At 53.0% G+C, this 23,596-nt stretch overlaps 1 protein-coding gene across 1 annotated transcript; it reads left to right on the top strand.

Annotated features, from left to right (window-relative positions):
• The first annotated feature begins 7,388 nt into the window (after nt 1-7,388).
• Nucleotides 7,389-21,814, top strand: DBH (dopamine beta-hydroxylase). The gene is made up of 12 exons (XM_058818396.1): nt 7,389-7,766; nt 9,767-9,913; nt 11,130-11,387; nt 12,931-13,107; nt 13,724-13,826; nt 14,970-15,136; nt 16,463-16,606; nt 16,690-16,728; nt 17,513-17,572; nt 18,241-18,368; nt 18,801-18,960; nt 21,680-21,814. Exons 1-12 carry the CDS (start codon nt 7,389-7,391, stop codon nt 21,812-21,814), a joined length of 1,896 nt encoding a protein of 631 aa, XP_058674379.1.
• Nucleotides 21,815-23,596: the final 1,782 nt, after the last annotated feature.

Genomic DNA, 23,596 nt, shown 5'->3' with positions numbered 1-23,596 from the left:
GGAAACAGTTGTATTTAATTAATTGCTCCCCAAATAAACTGATCACCTCCAGCAATTCCAGCACACTCTGCACACAGTTCAAAAGCCTGTGCAGAGATCTGAAGGGAAAGACACCCACTGTGATGACAAGAAATGAAGGTGAGGGAAAAAAAACCACAATTTGTCTTTAAAGAGTCTACTTAGGACAAATATTATTTAATTATTCTATCAAATCACTTAATACTGAACTGTGTTGTGGTTGCTGTTGAGTTTTTCTTCAAGGTTGCTTGAACCACATGCAGAAGATATTGAAGGGCTGTGCTTTAAAAAAAAACCCAACCAATTTTCACTTTTTATTACTTGTGCAGGTCAAACGTCACCATCTGGCAATTTGTCACTGTATCCTTGCTCAGAAATATGAACTATGGAGCTTCTCTGCTTGGCCCATTCATTTTGGTTTCAATGCCTGCCCTCAGGTTCTGCAGTAAACATCCTCCTTGCTGCCCAGGGAGATGTCAAAGCAATTCTCACGGAGCTGAGCCCAGGATAAGAAGCAAGGAGAAGCAATGTTATAACAAGGACTTAGCAAATGCTTGGGCTGCCTTGAGAGAGCACAGAGCTTGTTTTTTGGACTTTAACATGAGGTTTGCTTAACCTAAGAGCAATTCTGGGAAATCAGAATTCTGTGAAGGAGACAAATGTTTTTTATAATGTGTTTCTTGCACTGATGTACATGACCTCCATGGTGAGCACGGTCTGGGCTGTACAAACACAGATTCCCCAGACTTTGCAACAGAAATTTTTACAGAAGGGAAGTGCTAATTAGCATCCACAGTTTGGGAGCCAGTTGATAGCCTCGAGACCTGGCAGCTGGCCAGCCACAACTTTCATCAACCCCAACATTTGGGAAGTGTCCTGTGCCTGCCAAGTCTGTGGGATAAACAGACCCAGCAGCAGCCAGGAGCCAAATCATCTGTGGGTTTGGAGTGCAGTGCTCAGGTTGTGCTCACCTCCTTCCCTCCACCACCAGCCCTGGGTTATTCCCAGGATCAATCCTTCAGTGATTTTGTGCCCTCCCACTCCTGCAACCCCAAATTCTTGTTTTTCTCCTTTGACTCACAATTTGGCATCAAACTACCCAGGAATATTTTATGATCTTCCCATCACTCAGCATCCAAGGCTGCTCTCTAGGGTTTTTTTTTTTCCCCACTCCAGATTTGTCCATCCCCAGGGCAGGTTCCCCTTTGGTTTTCCAGATACTGGAGGAATCTTCCACTTGAGACTGGTCTGTGAGCACAACCCACAGCCAAACCTGGGCACTGCTGGGAGAAATGGGCTGCTGGAGCACTGCCCAGCTCCCTGTGTGTATTCCCAGGGGAACACACCAGCCTGGGGATGCTGGGGATGTTTTTAGCCTCAAAACTCCTCTAGCAACTGCAGTTGGGTGGATATGACACACACCAAGTGTGTGGCCTTCCAGAGATGCAATAAAATACACACTCACCTGAGATACAGCAGCAAAAGGGCTCTTAATATTTCTAAAGGATCCCACTGCTCGTGCAGAGCTCTGTTCCAAGAGGAAAACACAGAGTTAGGGTTCTCTAATCCAACTCTGCTTTTCTCTGCCTCTTTCCCATGATTATGGAGGTTCGTTCTCTTGGATGGTCTCCAAGCTGGTCCCAAATATTCATGGCAGCAGCTTGAAAAGTCCCCACTGCCTCCTCCTCCTGTCTGCAGCACCTCAGTCACCTTCAGTGGATTTAATTGCAGAATTTTATACTGCTGAGAACAGCAGGAGTTCCCAGCTTTGTGCTCTTCCACAGCCACCTCTCTGTACCTGCTTTAGCCCCCCACAATGTCAGAACCTCCTGGCTTTTAACACAGCCCCGACAACTGCCCCAAACTGAGACCTTGCTTGGTGTCTCCAACCAAAGTGGAGAAGAATTTGCCACTGCAGAGGTGGGAGAGAACTCTTCAGGGAAATTAAGAGTGATCCTGTGAAATCAGGGATGGCTGGTAGTGGAGGAATGCAGGGTGTTTTGTGTCTGAAGAGGGAAAACCACGGTTTGGTGTGGTTTTTAAAGGATAAAAACAGATCTTTCCTTGTGGAATTTGGGATTCTTCACCACAGGTTGGGTGATCAAACTTGGAAAGGTGTCAGCTTGGATTCACAGGGAGAGAGAGGAGAGAAAACAAGTGGATGGATGGATGGATGGATGGATGGATGGATGGATGGATGGAGGGATGGATGGATGGATGGATGGATGGATGGATGGATGGATGGATGATGGATGGATGATGGATGGATGGATGGATGGATGGATGGATGGATGATGGATGGATGGATGGATGGATGGATGGATGGATGGATGGATGATGGATGGATGGATGGATGGATGAATGGATGGATGGATGATGGATGGATGATGGATGGATGATGGATGGATGGATGATGGATGGATGGATGGATGGATGGATGGATGGATGGATGGATGGATGGAGGATGGATGGATGATGGATGGATGGATGCTCATCCCATGGTGGAAGGCATCTGGAATGAGCTGACACAGCCACGGGCTGGGAATGTCATCACAGGTGAGCATGGAGGGTGGGAAAAGGGAGGCACTGGTGGATACTGGGAGCCTGGGCTTGCACCTGCTGGGGGAAGAGTCACCACCACTGGGAGGACTGGGCCAAGCTTCCCATGGCTCTCCTGCAGAGCGAGGCTGGAGCAGAGTTGATCCTGCCTGGAGCATCTTTTGCGGGGACACGTGAATCTGTGTTCCAATGCGTGGAGATGGTTATTGCAAAGCCACTTTATTTCTGGTGTTGTTATTGGCAGGGGAGTGGGAGTGCAATACAATTTTAGCCACCCTGATGTCTCTGTGTCCCTTACATCCCACGTCCATTCTAGAGCAGCTTTTCCCTCACATTACACGATCCTTTCGACTGTACAAAAGGGACTTCATGCACCTGAAATTGTTAAAAATTGAGCTGGTCCTGCAAAGTAGGGTCAGGAATGGGCAGTCCTGGGAGAGTTGATAGCTGTGTGTCCCCACCACCAACAGCACCCCTGATCCCAGCAGGAAGAAGGATTTCCTTGCATATGGCAGGAGCAGGGGATGACCAAGATCTGTGTGAGGCTCAGTGAGGATGAACTTGCTCTTGGAGAAGGATTCCAGTCACACCAGGAGCCCAGTCCAGCCCTCAGGCACGAGCAGAGCAGGAGCAGCCCAGCCAGCAGCACCTTTTTGTTCATTTAAAACCATCCCACTGAAGATCAGGGTGAGTCTCCAGAGCTGCTGAGTCGGAGACCACCCCTCAGATAAACTCCACATCCCAAAGCTCACTCAGACCTCTCCCACCTCCCACTGGCACTATCCCCTGGATCACAGAACTCCTCATAAACACACCCAGAGAACGCTTTTGTCTCTTCCTGTCCTTTTCAGATATTTTGGGTATTTGTGGCAATCTCTCCTGTTTATATAACAAAGCCACAGCCCAGTGTTTGTGACACCATATCCATGGAAACCCTAATATAGCATGCACAGGCGAGGAGATCTCATTAGGTGCCTCAGCTGCAGCAGCACTAGGGAGGGAATTTCTCTGGGATGCTCTGCTGGGAAGGGGCCTGGCTGCTCACCCAGCCTGGAGCACCTGGCAGGACAGTAACACCTCCCAAAGAGCAAATAATGGTAATTTGGGGTAATTTTGGCCTTTCTCCTGCTGTCCCATCACCAGCTGACCGTGGCTTAGCCCAGATCCCCACCTTTGGCTCTGCAGATCTGTGGGTGCATGGCTGGAGCAGGGGGAGAGGCAGAAGGGATGGAGCTTCTCAGTCAGGGCAGTGCTGTCCTCACCTTCAGTGCCAGAGCAGGAGCAGAGTCTGAGCTGTAAAGAGCAGCTCAGGTCCAGTTCTGTCCCTAATTTGGGGCAAGTGCCTCAGTGGGGAAGTCTGGGACTGCTTCCCCTTTGGATGTGAGGCAAAAGTTTTCTTCCACGGTGTAAAACAACAAAAAAAAAAAATAATCTGGTCCTGAGGAAGGCAAAACGGATTGGGAGAAAGCAAGAAACTGGAACAAGCAGAGGCTTGGCAAGGGGGATGTTACAGCAATTGTTCTGTAAAGCACAAACTCGGGGCAAGGAGGAAGGAATGGCTCTTCACACCCATCCCTGCTGGATCACTGTCACCTCCAAGTGTCCAGGACCATTCCCACCTGGATCAGTCATCTCCAAGTGTCCTGTCCTGGCTGGCACATGTCACATCTGTGAGTTAAACCAGCCCAGGCTGCTGTCACATGTGGAAGTTCCCTGTAAAACCTCACAGCTTGCTGTGGCCCAGGTGACACAGGGACACTAAAGCTACTTTAGAGAGGGCAGACACTCACCTGCACCCCTGATGGGAAATTGAAATTCAAATTGGCAGGGCCAGTGCTGTCCTGGTGCACAAAAACCCCATGAGCAGCCTGCAGACCCCTTCTGATGCCTTATGGGAACAGGAGTGGGCAAAGAGATCCTTTGGGAAGGATGATAAACAATCCTCCCCACCTTGGGGTGTGATGGAACACATCCTGTGAGTCCTGGGGCTGCTCCACAGCTCTGATCTGCTGGCTGAGGGCTGGATTTAGCCAGAGGAACAGCCCACATTGACCCCTGCAGGATCACCAAAGCCTGAGCATCCCCCCGTGTGCCAGCCCAGCTTTGCCCTGCTCACACACGGCTCCAGCCCGAGTCAGGCACTGCCAAACCTCATCAGCACCCAGAAAAACTCCATCCTGGGGCTGGGCAGGGCTGTGGAGAGCAGAGCCCCGGGGCACGGAGAGTGGGAGCCGACAGAGAGCTTCCCTTCCATCCCATCCCACCCCTCCCTGTCCTTGCCCAAATCGAATTTCCATTTCTGTGAGCGAGGCAATGGATTATAGCTCGGGGGGCTCTGCCTGCTCCAGCCCCTAATTCGGAGCATCAGTTGTGGTTAAAGCCGTACCTGTGAGCAGCCTTTGTTCCCCGGCTCCCTGCCGGGCTCTGGCAGCCACCGCTGGCCACCAGGTGCTGAGTGCGGAGAGAAAACCATGGAATTTTGTCACCAGGAGGGTTTGAGTGTGGGCTCAGCAACTCCCGGTGCGGGTTCAGCATCCAGCCCTGCCCGGGGGCTCACAGCCCGCTCCAGGTGTTCCTGGGCATCTTTCCTGCTTTTCTGCCTGGAGAGGGGGATGAGGGGTGTGGGGACACCCCAGTCCCATCTCCAGCACTGTTCCTGCCGGCATTCCCTTCCTCAGGAGCTCCCAGAGGACGGGGCAGGACCCACGGCTCCCACCCCACAGCCCTCCCGTGGGATCCTGCTCCCGAATGAGTTTCCCAGTCAGGAAACTCTGGCGATTCTACATCTCCTTGAAGTCTTAAAATAAACACTGCCAGCAATGAGTGGAAAGCTGGATCCTCACTCCTCGCCTGGATTTATGAGCCACGACTCAGGAGAAACTGAAGGAGGGGGGCAGTGGGAGAGATGTACATAATTTTTTTTCTCTCTTCAAATAAATTCTCAGCGCTTATCTGCAAAGTTCAGCTGTTTTCAAGCTGACCTGCCCGTGTTCTGCTGTTCCACTGCAAATTCCTCCTGTACAGGAGAGCTCAGGAGCTGCACTTGCACACGCCAGCAACCTGGGGTTTCATCTCTCACGGAGGGAGGCAGAACTTGCTAGCTGAGGACCCCTCCTGCCCCCGGTGAGGATCACTTTGCCTTCCTGCCGTGCTTGGCAGCTCAGCATCTTCTCTTTACAATGAGGAAACGGAGCCAAGAGGGGAGGACAAGTGGGTGAATCTGCTTGGAGGGGATCAGGGATGGGCAAGGACAAAAATCTGTTCTATGGGGCTTTTGTAAGGCAGCCAGCACCAGGGCTGGGGGATGAGGGACATCCATCTGATGCCTTTGGTGTGTCCTGGAGCCTCAGGAAAAGGGGAAAATGCTGCATCCTCCATGGCTGGGGTGAGGTGCAGATGCAGGAGCAGCTCCAGTGAGCAGAACCCCAGAGATGCCATTGCTGGAAGCATCCCCAGGCAGCTCCTCCTGATATCCAGGCGTGCTTTTTAAGGCTTTTTAAGGCTTTTCAGCAGCTGATGTGGGACTGGGCTGTGCTCTGGAGTCACTGGGGGAGGGGTGGGGATGAGGGACGCTCCTCTGGGAGAGCTCAGCTCTCCATCCCTCCCTGTGCTTGGCCTTTTGCCTGCTGGGGCTGACTGAGAGCAAACCCTGCGAGCAGCAGGTCACCCGGCAAGGAGAGAGACGCGGCCGGGATCAATTGACGCATTCCTGAGTAATGGTTGTGTCTTAGGACGGTGAAACCTCCTCGGGTTTAACGTGGAGATGCTCGCATTGATGACTCATTAAAACGCCGAGCTGAATCCATTTCCTCTCCTTAGCCAGGGCTGGGGGAGGCGGATCTGCCCCTGTGACATTGCTGCAAGGAGCAGGAGGAAAGCCGAGTCCCGAGGGGACCCGAGGGAACCCCACCAATAAATAAATTAATAAAATTAATAAATGAATAAAACATTTTTTATTAATAAATTAGTAAAACAATGCCACCGGCTAGCAGGATAAAGCCAGGCAATGTGTGTGCGTGTTTGCATCAAAGAGCTCCAGACAGTTCATTATAATTCCAATTAACGTGGGAAAGGTAATAACTGAAAGAGAATCCATCAGATTTTAAACAAATGGGAAGCGGGACAGGGAGAGGCTAAAGGTGCCTTTAAACTTTAAACTGAGCCCAAGTCCCGGCTGCTACAAAGAAATAACAAATATTGAATATATCCAGTGGTCTAGGCAGGTGGGGGCTTCAGTGGGTACAAAGCTGGGTGGGAGAGGAGCTGAGTTTGAAAGGGCCAGAATTAAATCCCATAAAGCCCAAAAAGGAGAGGAGAAAGGAGAGGACACATCTCTTTTCTTGCTGTTTGAGGGAAATCAGCATTTCTTCTGGTACTGAGCTTTGCAGGGAAAATATTTCAATCCTGTCAGTATTATTTAATGCCTGGGAGCTCAGACAAGGCTCAGGGTGCTTTTTTCTCCTGTCTGGCCACTTTTGGGGTGATCCCAGGCTGGGCTGTGGGGACACCCAGGCCAAAGGCACCATGAGCAGTGCAGTGCATGTCTACAAGGGCTCAGCCAGAGCAGCCTGTGAGCAACCAGCCCTTCCCAGCCACTAAAGAAGATTTAAGAGCGAATCACATCAGCCCAGTCAAACCCAATTGCTATTGATAATGTCCATGTGCAATTAGAGCCAATTAAGGGGAGACAGCAGATGACAAGTGTTTGGCCAGGAGCTGACGGGGGTCAATACACCAGTCCAATTTCCCAACAGCTAAATGCAATTAAAGACTATCACTTACCCAGCTTGCCCAGGAGGGCCAGCACATAAATGGGCACACCAGGTGCCGGGTGCTGTCCTGGCAGGATGCAGAGCTCCAGGAGCAAGCCCTGCTCCTGCCCCAGCCTCAAGCTGAGGGAGGTGGCATCCATGTACTTCACCCTGGTGGCAGCGTTCCTGGTCATCCTGGTGGTGGCCCTGCAGGGCTCAGCACCCCGCCAGAGTGATTTCCCCTACAAGGTGCCCCTGGATCCCCAGGGGCTGCTGGAGCTCTCCTGGAATGTCAGCTACCCCGAGCAAGCCGTGAATTTCCAGCTGCTCATCAAGGAGCTGCACTTTGGGCTCCTCTTTGGGATGTCGGACAGGGGCGAGTTTGAGAACGCGGACCTGGCTGTGCTCTGGAGCGATGGGCACAACTCCTACTTTGGGGTGAGTCACCTGAGTGTTGCATGGGTGCTTTTGGGGTTTCCCTCCTGGAAATGCAGCTCTCTGAATTGAGCTGGTGGTTTGGTAGAGTGGGGTACAGGGCACAGTGCTCAGGGTCCAGAAGGTTTCAGGGCTTTCTACCCCAGATTGGATGCACACGGTGGGTTTGGCATGGGGATTAAGATTAACCCAAAAGAGGAAAGAATAAACACAGCAAGGCTGAGGGAGCCAGGAGCTGGGTGTTTCTGCTGTGTTCAGGTGCAAAGACACACACATCAACACCCTGCTTCACTCGTGTGCTGCTGCCAGCCACATTAAAAATTAACCACAGCTCCCATTAATGGCTCTGAGACAGGGCAAAAGTCACCAGACAGAGGCTGCTCCTGCCAGCAGGAGGAACCCAGCTGAGAGTTGCATCCAAAGGGATCAATGGGATAACAGGGCAACCTGGGGTGCTGTCAGATATTAAAGGTGCAGATGTATTTGGGAAAACTGATTTCCAGTTGTGTTGTTTGCTGTTGCTGGTGCAAATTCCATCCTTCCTGCCACTGTCTGTTTGTTGGGTTTCTGTCTGGGTGGTTTTCCCAGCCCTATCCCCAGCCCACCACATCAGGCTGATTGTGATTGTGCTTGGCTGCAGAAAGAAATTCCCATTTTTGCCTTTATGAGGCTTTCCATTTAGTTAAATTTTACCTCTCTGCTTACTTCAAATTAACCATAAAACACATTCTTTCGCAATCAGCCGCAATGTGATCCGCAGTGCAATGAAAGCATGAAAAGAAGGCTTTATTATCTGAGCTCTTTTCCTGCTAATTACCAGCCTTTCAGGGTCTGTGGTGGGCCAAATGCTCCAGGATTTCACAGCATCATGTAAAGAAAACATAAAGGATGATTTCTAATCTGCCTTCCTTAGCTCACCCAAAGACAAACAGAAACGCCCGGCAGCGCTTGGGTTTTCTCTTTCACTTGGTGCTGAACAGCATCCTGCAAGGAGATCTCTATAAATCTCTCCAGCCCTGCTTTTCTCTCCCCCAGCAGCTTTTCTTCTGGATAAGTGTGTTGGCTGTTAAAGAGATCCACATTTGTTCAGCCCCCTATGTTCTATGAGATTAACTTGCGCTCCATATTCCTACGAAATCAAATGTCATGAGAGCTCCATGGAGCCGATTTCCCTCTCCCCCTCTAAGGACAATATGTTCTGGAAATATGACTCTATAGCTCTGGCTGACATGATGCCAAATTGCTTTATCCTTTTTCTTCTGGTTTTTCCTCCCAAGATAAGAGAACCAGTGTGCACACAGCCAGCTACTTCCTGGGTGCCTTTTCTGAGTAAACAGGAGACCCACAGGAGAAATAAAAGATCAAAGAAACAACCCTGATCAAATCCAAATTATCCCAGGATTTTACACTCCAAGCCTTCAAACCCTGAGGCACAGGAATACCCTGCTGCTTTGCTTCTTGGGGTGGCTTTGTCACCGTCCTCTACAACAAGCAGTTTTTAGGAGGCCGTGCTGGGCTTTCAGAACAATCTGGCCACAAAAAACAATTAAGGATTTTGCAGAAAATCTTTAGCCCAACAAGGGTCTGATCTTAAATTGAGGGAGGTTTGTGCCAAGGGTTTTGAAGAGCCCAGCTCTCCCTTCCATAGGGTCTCCCCAACACAAACACACCCAAAATCCAGCCCAGACCAACACAACACCTTCACATGTCCCTGGGGGCTTTCCTTCCTCCCTTCCCCACCTTTCCCCACTCACATCTCAGCTTCTGAAGGTCTTTCTGCAGACTGTTAGTGCTGGCTCAGGTGTTTCCCAGGTCTGTCTGAGCACCAGGGATCCTGCAGCAGAGGCCATTCCAGCATGGATCTGCCCAGGAGGTGCTGGAGGTGGGCATGGAGCAAAGCACAGGCATCCTGCAGCTCTGGGGTGCTGAGGGTGCACACAAGGAGGACCTGTGGCACCTCTGGAGGCACCTCCTGGCTGAGCAGGCTGCTCTCTCCCTCACAGGATGCCTGGAGTGATGCCAAGGGGCAGCTCCACATGGATTCCCAGCAGGACTACCAGCTCCTCGGGGCTCGCAGGGCTCCTGAGGGGCTCTACCTGCTCTTCAGAAGAGCCTTCAGCACCTGTGACCCCAAGGACTACCTGATAGAGGTATGGCATCACCCTCACCGTGCTGTGGCACCCCCAGCCCCATCCCAGCCCTGTTTGGGCACAGCATCAGGTGTTGGTGCTGTGTGAGGCACAGAGGAAGTGAGCTACAGATGTCAGCCCTGGCCCATGAGTAATGTTTGGCACCATCTATTCACAAGCCCTTCAAAAGCTCTCTCAAGTGTAGCTTTTAGCTCGTTTGCATCATCAGCTCCTGTTGAACATGCATTGGGTCTATATAAATCCTTCCTGCATCACTCTGCTTGACAGTCTGGAGCCAACTGTTGGGAGTGTCACGAAGAGGGGTTGGTGTATCAACAGCAGGCAAACAGGAGGGTGGTGACAGGAGCTGGGACAAAGGGACAGCAAATTGAGGTGCTGCTCTGTGCTCGGTGGTGTCTCCCTGGCTCTGCACCCACCACTCCTCTCCGAGCTGGGATTTGGGATAAACCCTCCTGTCAGACAGCTCAGAGGCTCAGCTACAGGCCCTGGAATCAGTGCAAGGCTCATCTCACATGAAAGCCTTTGTGGGCAGGATATTTTAGAGCCAACGTGGGCACAAAGTGTCCTCGAGTTTTTGCTGCTGGTGCTCAAAAGCTTCTCTTGTGGTGAGAAGTGTCTGCCGTCTGCCAAAACACCGAGAGCCCTGGAGGGAACAATCTGTGTGTGAGAGCCACAAAAACACTTGCTGGTCTTTATTCTCTGATCCTGTAGGAAAAGATTGTTCTCTTTTTCCTTCCTCCCTTATCTCCTGTCCAGAGCTCTCAGTGTTCTTGTTTGCAGCAGACTTTCAGCAGAGCTTCTTGTGGTTCCTTCCACCTGAAAAGAAGCTGGAAGAAAAAGGGAGGACTACAGGGAGAAGTTTTGTTCCTGCTGTTACCCCCAGGCTATTGCTGGGCTGCAGGGGAGGATGAGCCCTGCACTGATGGGTTTGTCCCAGCCTGGAGCTCATGAGGGGCTTGGAAGGAGCAAAGAGGATGTGTCACCCTTTTGGAATTGATGGGGAACCTGCTAGGGAACCCTCAGTGACCACATCAGCCAGAGAAACACCTGGAATGTAGAGCTGTCCTGGGACAGCACAGCACAGTGAGCTGCTGGTGCAGCCAGGGTGGGGTCACAGACCCATTTCTGGGTTCATGCCACCAGTGCTGGTGCTGATGGTCCCTGAAGCTCCTGTTCAGCATGAAAACCCCACAGGTATCTTCTGCTCTGTCTTCAGGATGGCACCGTGCACCTGATCTACGGCGTCCTGGAGAAACCAGTGCATTCCCTACAAGCCATCAATGTCTCTGCCCTCCACGGGGGGCTGCAGAGGGTGCAGCTGCTCAAACCCAACATCAGCATCCCTCAGCTGCCCAGAGACATGCAGACCATGGAGATAACAGCCCCAGATGTGGTCATTCCCAGCCAGGAGACGACCTACTGGTGTTACATGGCAGAGCTCCCCGAGGGCTTCCCCAAGCACCACATTATCATGGTAAGAGGCAGGAGAAGGGGGTTGCTATCCCCAGGGTGGGTCAGAAATTGTGTTCACATCCTGCAAATTCCATGTCACAGGGAGGCTTTCAGGCCCTGGCATCCAAATGTGGTCCCAAAACCTCTTCCAGGTCCAGCCCAGCAATCAGTAGCATCCTCTTGTCTCCTAGTGTCTCAGCAGGAGAGGACCAGGTAATGTTTTCCCACTTGGCACATCCAGCAGGTTCCAGGGCAGGCTCAGGGCTGACTCCCTGCAGAAGGAACAGACCCACAGCAGGATTTTGGCACACATGAGGAGCATAAAACCACAGGAAACAAAGGAACAGGGCTGATGAGAGCAGGGCAGAGCTAACCAGGATGGGAACTGGCATCTAAAAGATGAGGCATAGTCCAAAAAAAGAGTTACAGACGTAAATGCAACTTGTGGGCACTGCCAGACGTGTTGCTTGGGCCATCTCCTGCAGAGGAGAGGCAGAAACCTGCTGGCAACCCTGAGGAAGGGATGGGAGAGCACCCAGCAGGTGTGGGGGTGGCTCAGGAGGTGACCTGGCACATCCAGAGTCAAAAGCACACCAGGGGGATGAGGAGAACCTGCAAACACTCGAGCTGCAGCGAGCGCTCGGTGATTTCGAGGGGAGAGACGATGCTAAGGGAGGCTCAGAAGGAGGATTTTCTCTCTGACAGATGGTGTGAAGTGAATCATCTGTGTGTAAGTAAGAAGTGTGTAACTCCTGATACCTTCCCGCTGCTGCAGATCACTTCTGCAGCTGGCACTTTTAGCCAGAGATGTTCCTCAGCCTTGAGTCACTCTCTCTACCCCAAATCCTCCTCCCCATGCCCCAGGCAGCTGCAGGACACAAACAAAACCCAAAGGCTGCAGGCAGAGCTACAACAACAACACAGCCAGGACTCTCTGTAGGAAAAAGCAACACCCCCAGGGCCACCTTTACCTCTGGTAAAGGACTCAGTCATCACAAAACCGACCAAGGTCTTCTGCTGATCCCCATCTCTTGCTGGAGAAAGGATGAGCTGCTTCTCTGTGGGTTCTGGTAGGCTCTGGGTTGGTCCCTAAGCCAGCCAAGAAATTAAATATTTCCACAACTGACCTAAATGCTCCTTGGGAACTACTAACATGTTGCTTCCCCTCTGAAGTACCCAGGTGCTTTGCTCTGCCACAACCAAAATATGAGGTGAATGCTCTTGGCCATTGGTGTCTCAAGCCCTGAACAACCTTCCCTCCCCATCCTGTGGCAGAAACTGGTACCAGGTCACAGATACTCCTGCCCTGGCACCTTGTGGAGCCTGCAGGGTTCAGGGATGGGCTCTCAGAGTGTCCTCTCACCCTGGAGATTGGGCCTGTTTAACTCTGCCATAACCAGAAGATGAGGGGAAAGTTCTTGGCCCTCATTGCCTCATGGCCTGAGCAACCTGTGGCAGAAACTGGTACCAGGTCACAGACACTCCTGCTCTGGCCCCTCATGGAGCCTGCAGGCCCCAGGGATGGGCTCTCAGTGTCTCTTCTCCTCCTTGGGCCTGCCTTGCAGTACGAGCCGGTGGTCACGGCGGGTAACGAGGCCCTGGTGCACCACATGGAGGTTTTCCAGTGCGCGGCCGACTTCGACAGCTTCCCCCACTACAACGGGCCCTGCGACTCCAAGATGAAGCCAGAGCGCCTCAACTACTGCAGGCACGTGCTGGCAGCCTGGGCCATGGGGGCACAGGTGGGTGTGACAAGGGACATGTCCCCCTGGGTGACAACCAGGCCCTGCTGCCTCCCAGACCATCCCGGTGCCGCTTTGGGGGCTGCCCTCACCCTGGGCTCTGCTGGGGTTTGGCTTCAGCCCCTCCTGGATGTGTTGGATTTCCTATTTGTCCCCAGTTCTCTCCTCTCTGATGCCATAAATCAGTGGGGTGGGACACTAGAACAGCTCCCCAAGGAATGGTCATGGCCTCGAGTCTGAGGGAGCTCAAGGGGGTTTTGGACAACACTTGTGGGATTCTTGGGGCTGTCCTGTGCCCCAGGAATCCCACAAATGTTGTCCAAAACCTCCTTGGACAACAAGGGGGCCAGGAGTTGGATTTTGATGATCCTTTTGTGGGTCCCTTCCAGCTCAGGGTATTTTATGATTTTATGACATCACTCAGGTGTTGTGCCACTGCATGTGGAATGAGAGAAGCTTTTGGAAGCAAGGGCAGCTTTCCAAGCACAACCAATGGCACAAGTCATGGCCCATGGTGTGGGTCAGGATTACACCCACACATTCCCTTAGGCTTTCCAGCCTTGTTCCCAGGAAAGCCACCCTGCTGCTCCCCTAACACCCTCCCTTCTGCTTCCAGGCTTTCTATTACCCTGAAGAAGCAGGTCTTGCCTTTGGTGGCCCAGGCTCCTCCAGATATTTGCGTCTGGAGATCCATTACCACAATCCCCTGGTGTTCAAAGGTGAGGGGCTGCCCTGAACGTTCTTTTACCTGTGTGACCATGGCGGGAGAGCTGGGGAAATTCCAGGGAAGCATTGCCACCTTCTGGGGAGGCCTCTGGCCCAAACCATGGCCCTGTGCTCAACTTTGTGGAGAGCTGATGGTGCAGATCTGTCCCTGCAGGAAGAATACATTAACCCCCCAGCATGCTGCTGCTTTTCTGGTCTCAGCAAAGCCATCCTCACTGAAATGCATGCCCAGAGGTGGGGAAGGATGCCTGGGAAAGGAGCCTGCAGGCAGAAAATTGCCCCCACAGAGTTCCTGTGGCAAGGATGTGATCCAGGGCAACACCAGGATTCAGCTGGGCTGTCTTAGGAGTAACCCCAATTTCCACACAAGGTGGTGGGGCTGGGTCTGAGCCCAGAGCAGGAGTGACAGCAGTGCCAAGGCACCAGAGAGACCAAGCTGCCTGGGGAGGGGGGGATGTGGATGTTGATTCCTGTTCTCCTGCTTCGATAACATTGTCAGGAGACACATTGGAAAAAAAAGAAGGATTCCAAACAACCCAGTTTCTTCATTAACATAAAAACAAGCAGCTTCTTGACTACCCAAGGATATTTTTAGGAGGCCAGAGCATATGTACTGTGGATCAATCATAGCACATTCGGCAACTTGAGAAGAAACACGGCTATAAATACAGAGTTCACATCTTCCATCATTCATCTGCTTTTGCCTGTTAACCAATAGTGTCTCCCCCGTTATTCTTATCCCTGGGTGGGCTCCAGCCTGGAGACAGGGAGCTCAGAGCTGCCCCGAACCCCTGCTGACCTATTGACCCTGCTCTTTCCCTTTGGCATTTTGGGATTAAAGAAGCTGCAGTGAGCCCTGTTCCTGAGGGAGTCCTCCAAAGCACCCCATGCTCTGTCCTTCTGCTTTGGGCTCTCCAAAGGCACCCTTACCTTGCTATCCTGGGACAGTGCCCTCACCAGGGAGCCAGGTGCATCTGGGGACACTCAGTGAGGATTTCCACAAAAATCTGTAGGATTTAAAACAATTTCAAACAGAGGAAGGAAGCCGGGAGTGAGAGGCTCCCCACAGCATGTCCTTGTCTTTCACCTGTTGGCCTTGTCCCTGCAGTGACTTGTCCTTGTCCCCTGGCCCCCAGGTCGCCGTGACTCCTCGGGGATCAGGCTGTACTACACGGCCACCCTTCGTCCCTATGATGCTGGAATCATGGAGCTGGGCTTGGTGTACACCCCAGTGATGGCCATTCCCCCTGGAGAGGACAGCTTCATCCTCACAGGATACTGCACAGATAAATGCACCCAGCTGGTGAGTGCCTGTCCCCTCCATCCCATCTGCACCTCAGAGGAGAAAGGTTTCCCGTGGCTTTTCCTTGGCTCCAGGCAGCACCAATTTCCAGGCTGCCAATTTGAAGTTTTAAACTCACCGTGAGGAAAGAAAAATCTGCTGTGTACAATAAACAGAGAGCAGCTGGTTGGGATGTGCTGGATCCCCCTGAAAGCAGCTCTCCTGGGGAGCCATCTGCTCCAGCTCCCCGGGGTACCATTCCCATAAAGCTCGCTGCCGAGCTGGCCCTGTCCCAGTGGTGCTTTCCCTCACAGGGCTGGGAAAACTGGCTCCTGCTCCTGGGGAGCTTGCCAAGAGCTCCCTCAAAGATGGTTCCAAAGGGCCCACCTTGCTGTCTCAGGGAAGCTTTGGTTTTGTTTTTGTAGGGCTTACCCATAAGGAATCTCTTGTGCCACCACCAAGGACGGCAGGGAGGGAAGCTGGATGTGCCCCAGCAACTCCTGCTGCCCTGGAGCGTTGCTTTGGCAGCAGTGAGGGTTTGTCCCTCTGCAAGGAGTTCACTGAGCTGCTTCTTCAGGGGTACAGCAATTCCCTAAACACCGTGTGAGAGCCAGAACAGGGACAGCCAGTTCCCAGCACACAGCCAGGGATGTGAAGGAGGGGATGTGAGAGGGGACATCTCGGGTTTTGTGTTGCTGAGATGGCTCCTGAGGTATTAAAGGTCGTTTTTCCCAGCCCTGTGACCGAAGAAGAAGTCGAGATTCCTTGGCTGTGGTTTTCAAGGTTGTTTATTTTCCTCTTATCTGTTCCATTCTTTCTCTGACCTGCTGAGCTCTGTCCAGCAGGTCGGGTCGTGGCACAGTCCCTGCCCTTGGGGTGGTGTTGGCTTTTTATACTAAGAACTACGTGTGCTTTATTTACAATAATTTTCCAATACCTATCACCTATGTTGGACAGTCTGTCTCTACTCTAAACCAATCCAAAAGTGTCCTCCATCCCAGCAGAAGATGGAGGACAAGAACAAGAAGAAGGACAAGACACACCCAGCTCCCTCCATCTTGCCTCTTGAGCCCCCATTCTAAATCCCCAAAATTCTACTTTTTTACCCTGTAACAAGTTCACTATCATTCTACTCAAACTCTTGTAGCCTCACACAAAGTTGGTAATTGTTTCCATGGGCTAAAATGGAAGCACAGGTGTTTTTGACTCCGTGCCAAGGTGTCTGATCTCCCTGCCAGGGTCTGGAGTCCTCCAGGGCAGTCAGAGGAATGTCCTGGATTCTGACAGGGACAGGGGTCCCACGGGGGCTTGAGCTGTCCCTCATTCCTTCCTTCCTTCCTTCCCCAGGCTCTGCCCTCTGCTGGCATCCGCATCTTCGCCTCGCAGCTGCACACACACCTGGCCGGGAGGAAAGTGGTGACGGTGCTGGCCCGGCACGGCAGGGAGAGGCAGGTTGTGAACGCTGACAGCCACTACAGCCCTCACTTCCAGGTACAGGGGCTGCAGGGGGCACGGCTGGGTGTCCCCCCTGGGCACAGTGCCACTCTGATATGTGCCCTTCCCTCCCTTCCCAGGAGATCCGCATGCTGAAGGAGGTGGTCTCTGTTTTCCCGGTGAGTTGCTCCAAAAAATGTTCCAAACAGCACAACCTGAGTCCCCTGCCTCCTTACATTTCCCCATCCCATCTGGGGACTCCCAGCGGGGCTGGAGGGAGGTTCCTGGGTCATTTGTGCCATCTCCATGCAGATACTTTGGGGACAACCAGGACCTCTCTCATATGGCCCAGAATTGGTGTGTGGGCAGGCGGGAGCTAAATGAGGCTCCTGATTTAGCTGGGCTTCGTCTGGCAGAGGGAGGCTCCTCGGGGGGTGAGCATGAGCCATGGTGCTGCCCTCTGGCCTTGCTTGATGGGAGGAGAGGAAGAGATTCAGCATCAGAGTGGGAGTGGGTGGGAAAACAGAAAACAGGGGTGGAACCTGCCCCAGGGCTCCTCAGATGGGGAAGGACCTGACTGCAAAGATGGGGGCAGCTCCTGGAGCTGCTCAAAGCACTCAGCACCCAGTGGAGCCGTGCCCAGAGCTGTGCCCTGGGGTGTCCCCACGGTCCTCAGCACTGACTGTGGCAGGGAGGCTGCTGTGCCATCAAGTCAGCTCCTGTTTTGGCACCTCAAGCTCTTGCCTAAGTGCAATGCTAAGGTGTTTTCAACCCCGCAGAAATCCTTAAAAAGCGAGGAAAGCAGGAAACACCATCCCTGGGATGCAGCCCTGGGGAATCTCCTCAGGGGATGCAGTTTTAGCAAGGACTCCTGAGGGGTTGCAGGCTCCTGGTATGGGGAGCAGAGATTTCCATGTGGAACTCTCCCCAGTCCCTAAATTTTCCTGTGTTTGAACCCCCTAGGGTGATGAACTCATCACCACCTGCACATACAACACTGAGGACCGGAGCAGAGCCACCGTGGTGAGGGCAGGGGCAATTTTGGGGGTAAACCAGGGTGGGTTGGGGGCACCCCCAGAGTGGGCACTTGCATGAAACCAGGCTGAACCCCAGCCAGAAGCCAAGGGAGGGTGGGAAGAAGGGAACTCACAAGGCTCTGCTGCCTGCAGCGGGGATGTGAAGGTGCTAATTGTGAAGTAGCATGTGTCACTGTAATTCCCATCACAAACTGTTCCACCAGGGATTAATTGTAATTAAAGAGAAGTGGCATTTTTTGACAGTGCATGTTATTTCCTTACATAGGCAGTGGGAAAAAAATATAAAAGAGCCTGTCAGAGGTACCATCAACAGGGACAAGGCTAAATATAGCAGAGGGATTATAGGAAATCTGCATTTTAATGTAAACCACACGGTCTAGCCTGGAAATCTGTCCTTGCACAGAGGGCAGACAAGCAGAGAGCTGGCCATGCCATGCCATGCACCTGAAGGGGTGTGAATACTTATCTCTATGTCCATCTCTATCTCATATTTATCTATCTAGAGATCCAGATCTAGATCTGAAAAGAGTTTTTAGGTATAGATGCATGTGAGTGTTGAGTGAGCTCTGTGCTCCCCTGCCCTCCCTGCCCCTGTACAGCCCCAGCAGGGCACAGCCATGCCCCACTTCCATCACCTTCCTGCCTGTGCCACAGGGAGGCTTTGGCATCCTGGAGGAGATGTGTGTGAACTACGTGCACTACTACCCCCAGACGCAGCTGGAGCTGTGCAAAAGCGCTGTGGATCCAGGCTACCTGCACCGGTACTTCAACCTTGTCAACAGGTAAAGAGCCCTGCACAGGGGGGCTGGGGGCACAGGGAGCACTGGTACAACAGCCAAACCCAGGGTTTGGAGGATGGCTGTGGAGTGAGAACCACCAGGAAGGGAGGCAGGGACTGCTCAGCAAGAGTCAGCGTGTGGCTGAGTGCATAAATGCAAAATATTCCTTATAACTTGAGGCAGACTCCAAGGATCCACGCAAGGGGAGGAGGCTGAAGCCCATCCACTCATGAGGAGAGGGAGATGCTGACCTTGCACAGGGTGTCCTACCCACGGGCTGCTCCCAAATGCTGCCCTGCTGGCTGCTGCAGGCTGTGCCTGTGCCCAGCGCTGCCCTCAGAGCCATCCCAGGGTCAGGCAGGGAGGAATTGGCCACATCCAGCTCTGGAAGGGCACAGCAGTGCTGTGCTTCAGCCTGGCCTTTCTCCTGCCCAGGTTCAACGATGAGGAGGTCTGCATGTGCCCACAGGTGTCTGTCCCTCAGCAGTTTTACTCCATCCCCTGGAACACCTTCAACAGGGATGTGCTGAAATCCCTCTACGGCTTTGCTCCCATCTCCGTGCACTGCAACAAATCCTCTGCTGTCCGGTTCCCGGTAGGTACAGCCTCACTCCCAGAGATTCCCTGCACAGTTCCCACGTGTAAGGCTGGGTCTGTGGTGCTCAGGACACATCCAAACCCAGGAGGCTCAGGGCAGGGGGCTGGAGCTGCTTGGAAATCCCTGGTATCAGCAGGACACAGAGCGCAGCCCAGCCCTGGGCTTAGCCAATACATCAGGAGCCCACCATGGATGCTCCCAGCCAGATCCAATTAGGAGATGCATTTGCATAAAGTGATTTAGAGGCTACTTTTGCTGACTGTTAAAGTAGGGCCAGATCCAAGGATCTGGATTTTAGGATTTTGGCAAATCCCCCCAGGTCCCAGCAGACCGAGCTCATTACACACAGCATCTGTGCAGCTTCCAAAGGTGGTGATCCAGCAAAACGTGAAGGATAAAGGACTGGGAGGTCTGTAAAATAAAACCAGGCCTAGAGGTGAGGAACATGATGATGATGATGGTGGTGAAGATTTAAAACCAATGCTGGCATCATCTTCCAATGCCATTTATCAGTGCAATAAATTTGGATTAGCCTGGATCCAGTGCTACCCACTGCAGCACAGGAGCATCCGGAGCTGATTGCAGGGATGACCATCAGCTTTCTGCCACTGTAAATCCCTTTTAGCAAAGTTTCACTCTGGGGTGGGCAGAAACCTTTTCAGTTCCCTGGAACTGGACACCAGGCACCTCTCAGAGCTTTGCTGCAGGGACAGAAGTGGTGCAGAAGTTTTGTGCAGCAGCAGAGTTATGAATTAAACCTCTTAATTTATGACTCAGACAACTCCCTTGATTTCAGAGAGGTCTTGGGGGCTGTCAGGAAGGGCCTTGAGCAGACCAGAGCCAGTGCTGGCACAAAGTGGGTCAGAGCATCACAGTGAGGGCGAAGGAGCCTCTGCTCTGCTGGTGTTTCAGAGCGAGCCCGACTTGGAGACATCTCATTTATTCCATGCTGCTTCTGCCAAGAGAAAAGCACCAGCTTCTAATTAAGCTCATGTTTTTGCAGTTCAGTGATCCCAAATCTGATGATTTCTGGGAGGAACTGAGTGCTGTTAATTACTGAGCCAAACCTCAAGGTAACACTTGTGAGCGGCAGCGGGGACGGTGCCGAACCCGAGTTCCCCTGCACCCACAGGGGCTAGCAGTAAACTCTGTTCAGGTTTCAACTCGAAGGCACTGAAAACAACAACTATCAAGACACTCCACTTGCCTTTGATCTCTCCAAAGAGCAGGTTCAGGGATGAATCAGCAGGGCAGACGCCGCAGCAGATGGGCTCAGGGCTGGAGCTGAGCCCTGGAGCAGGAGCACCCTAAGGATGCTTAACTGCTCCCCTAAGCCATAAGGGCACAGGAAAGGAGTTGTTCCTCCAGCTGGTGCTCCCCTGCAAAGCTGACCCCTCTCTGATCACTCCCCATGAGCTTTGGAAAGGTCCCTCCATCCCACTCCATCTTTCCCCAGGGCTTTCCTGGTGCCGGTGCCAGCTCTGGCCCATTTCGCTTGACATACCAGCAGAAATTTCAGCTGAAAACAAAAATTCCACTTTCATCTCGCTGATGACTCACGGCTCTACCTCTCCTCTCCAGACCTCCCTCCTCCTGCTCACGCTGTGGCTCAGCCTCTCGCTGACATTTCTGCACGAACACGCAGCTGGCAGCCCAGCCAGAGCATCATCACACTGAGCTGAGCCCCCCGTGCCCCCCCCAGCCCCTGCCCACCTCTCCACAGCCACCAGGCCATGCCCACATCACATCTGAGCTGGATCCTGCTCAGTGGGCTCAGCCCTGGGCACTGCCTGCACCTGGCAGGTTGTTCTTTGGAGAGAGCATCCCCAAGACAAGGTGTCACCATGGATGCGCAGAGTGGGGGGATTTGTCCTGGCTGTGGTCACTGTGAGCTCTGAGGGCTGTGACAGCCCTTCCATGGCACCTCAGCCAGGCTGCTGCATCCCTCCTGCTCCACAGGCACATCCCTGCTGGAAATTCCTGATTTTCCAGAGCATGGTGGGCCTGTGGCACTCCCTGGTTTGAGCTGTCTCCACCTGACGTGGCAGGTAACGCTTTTTGGGGTGGAAATTCCCCAGCTGTGGTGGATTTGTGGAACACCCCAGACGTCTGTGCCGCTCAGAAGATGTGTAGGTGCTTCTGCAGTAGGAATAATTAGTGATGTCTCATGAGAAAACACCCTGATTTGGGCTAAAAACCCACTTCAGATGTGAAAACTCGTGCCATTTCTCCAAGCAGACAGAAACACTGAGCCTCCAACATCTTCTTCACTTTCTTGGGGAATGTTTCCACCTGCTGTGTGACCGTGTTCTCAGGGGTCTTAGGATGAGGGAAGAGACGAGGATCTGACTCTATGTTTCAGAAGGCTGATTTATTATTTTACGATATATATTATATTAAAACTATGCTAAAAGAATGGGAGAAAGGATTTCATCAGAAGGCTGGCTAAGAATAGAAAAAGAAAGAATGATAACAAAAGTTTGTGTCTTGGACAGTCTAATCTAGCTGACTGTGATTGGCCATTAATTAGAAAAAACCAACATGGGCCAATCCCAGATGCACCTGTTGCATTCCACAGCAGCAGATAACCATTGTTTCCATTTTGTTCCTGAGGCCTCTCAGCTTCTCAGGAGGAAAAATCGTAAGGAAAAGATTTTTCATAAGAGATGTCTGTGACACTGCCGTGCTCTCAGGGTGCTGCTGACCTCTCTTGCAGGGCCAGTGGGAGAAGCAGCCGCTGCCCAGCATCGCCGAGAGGCTGCGGGAGCCCAGCCCTCGCTGCCCGCCCTCCCCGGGGGCTCAGCCCGCTGCTCCCGTCCCCCTGCACCTGGGACAGCTCCGGAGGGACTGACACCCTGCCTGCCACCCAGCAGGAGCATCATCGAGGGGAGCATCCCTGCCACACAGCCATGCCTGGCCCTGCCTCCAGAGGGGGTTCAGCTCATCAGGCAGGGTTCAGCAAAGCCCTCCGCGGATGGGAAGAGCTATATTTAGTGTGTCATTAGCAATGCTGGCTCTGAGTAATGCTGCTTCCCACCCCCGGGATAATAACGGCGAGGTTTGCTATTGTGCAGCCCCAGGGAGGGGGGAAGGAGCTTGTTTGCCTGCGGGGAAACTGAGGCACGGAGCAAAGGGATGTGTGGGAGCAGCACAAAGGCCTTGCTGGTGTCCCGCGGTCCTGCCTAGCTCAGGATGGCTCCACAGGTGCTCCCTCATGCTGGCAGCTCTGGCAGGGATGGAGGGATGGATGGATGGAAGGATGCAGGGATGCCACAACACCCACCCAGCCCTCCCCTCCCCTCCCCTCCCCTCCCCTCCCCTCCCCTCCCCTCCCCTCCCCTCCCCTCCCCTCCCCTCCCCTCCCCTCCCCTCCCCTCCCCTGCCTCCCCACTCCTCCACGCTCTGGATTGTTCCTCTCGATGCCACCAGATGCCAATGGCTGGGAACAAAGGACACCTCTGGGATGGGGTTTGGAAAAGGGGAGGGGAGGAGGGGAAATGACAAATCTTTTGTCAGGAAAAAATTGCTCCATTAAATATCTAAATGTAAAATAAATTGCTTTTTGCTGTTGAGCTCTGAATGGAGAACATGCAGGAGGAGCAGAGGAGAGGCTGGAGGTGGAGGAGAGTCCGTGTCCATCCCAGCTCTGGGACAGGTGGGATCCAGGCCAGGTGGCCCCCAAATCTCCTCCCCAGCCACCTTGGGTGTATGAGAAACCCCAGGTCAGAGCACTGCACACCAGAAAAAGCCTTTTAAAGCAAAACCTGATCTTCCAGGCACAGAGTGATGCCTGGCTTGGCAGGGAGGCAGAATGCTCCTTCCCTCAGAACAGGACCACAGCCACCCCCTCCCCTGCCCTCCACCCTGCCAGAGGCAGGGCAGTCACCTCCTATTCAAGTGAAAAATTCATCTCAATCTTGGGTTTTAATGCTTTCAGTCAAACCAAAGCATTTCAGAGTTCACGCTCTTGCCCGTGGCGCTCATGGCACGAGGGCAAGGAATTGAAATCAGCTCTAAAGAGGCTGTGACCCAAACAAACCTAGTCAAGGGAGGAAAAGGGGAGAGCAGGGAGTGAGATTATTTCTTCAGGCGGGTGAAAGCTCCAGCAGAGAGCCCGGAGAGGGGAGCAGAGCAAGGGATGGTGATGGGGAGTGCTGATCCTTCCCTGCAGCACAGGCTGTGTGCGTGTGAGGGCAAACCCTCCCTGCTGCCCCTAGGGCTGGCTCTGAGCTGCCAGAGGGCTTTGAGCTCATGGCTCAGCCTCTGCCAGCATCCCCCTCTCTGCTGGGAGCTAAAAGGAGCCACCTCCAAGGTGACCTTTGGGAAGAAGGCACAAGGGAACAGGGGATGGGGCCAAGGGCAGCTGTGGGGCCAGTGCCCCCCTGGCCACCTTACACCACAGCCTGTGTCAGGAGCAGCACAGAAAAATCATCCTGGAAGTGTCCAAGGCCAGACTGGATGGGATTGGAACAGCTGGGCCAGTGGAAGGTGTCCCTGCCCATGGAACCCATGGTATGAGATGGGCTTTGAGTCCTCCATGGTTCCATGATTATGACACACAAACACAAACAGCACTGCAGAGAGGGACCCACAGTGTGAACCTAGGCAATGTCCCTGCACTCTGCCCCTTCCC

This window comes from Ammospiza caudacuta, chromosome 21 (genome assembly GCF_027887145.1).
Source record: "Ammospiza caudacuta isolate bAmmCau1 chromosome 21, bAmmCau1.pri, whole genome shotgun sequence".
NCBI classification, from domain to species: Eukaryota; Metazoa; Chordata; class Aves; order Passeriformes; family Passerellidae; genus Ammospiza; species Ammospiza caudacuta.
Note: the sequence above shows the minus strand (reverse complement) of the source record. Positions and strands in the feature narration are given on the sequence as shown.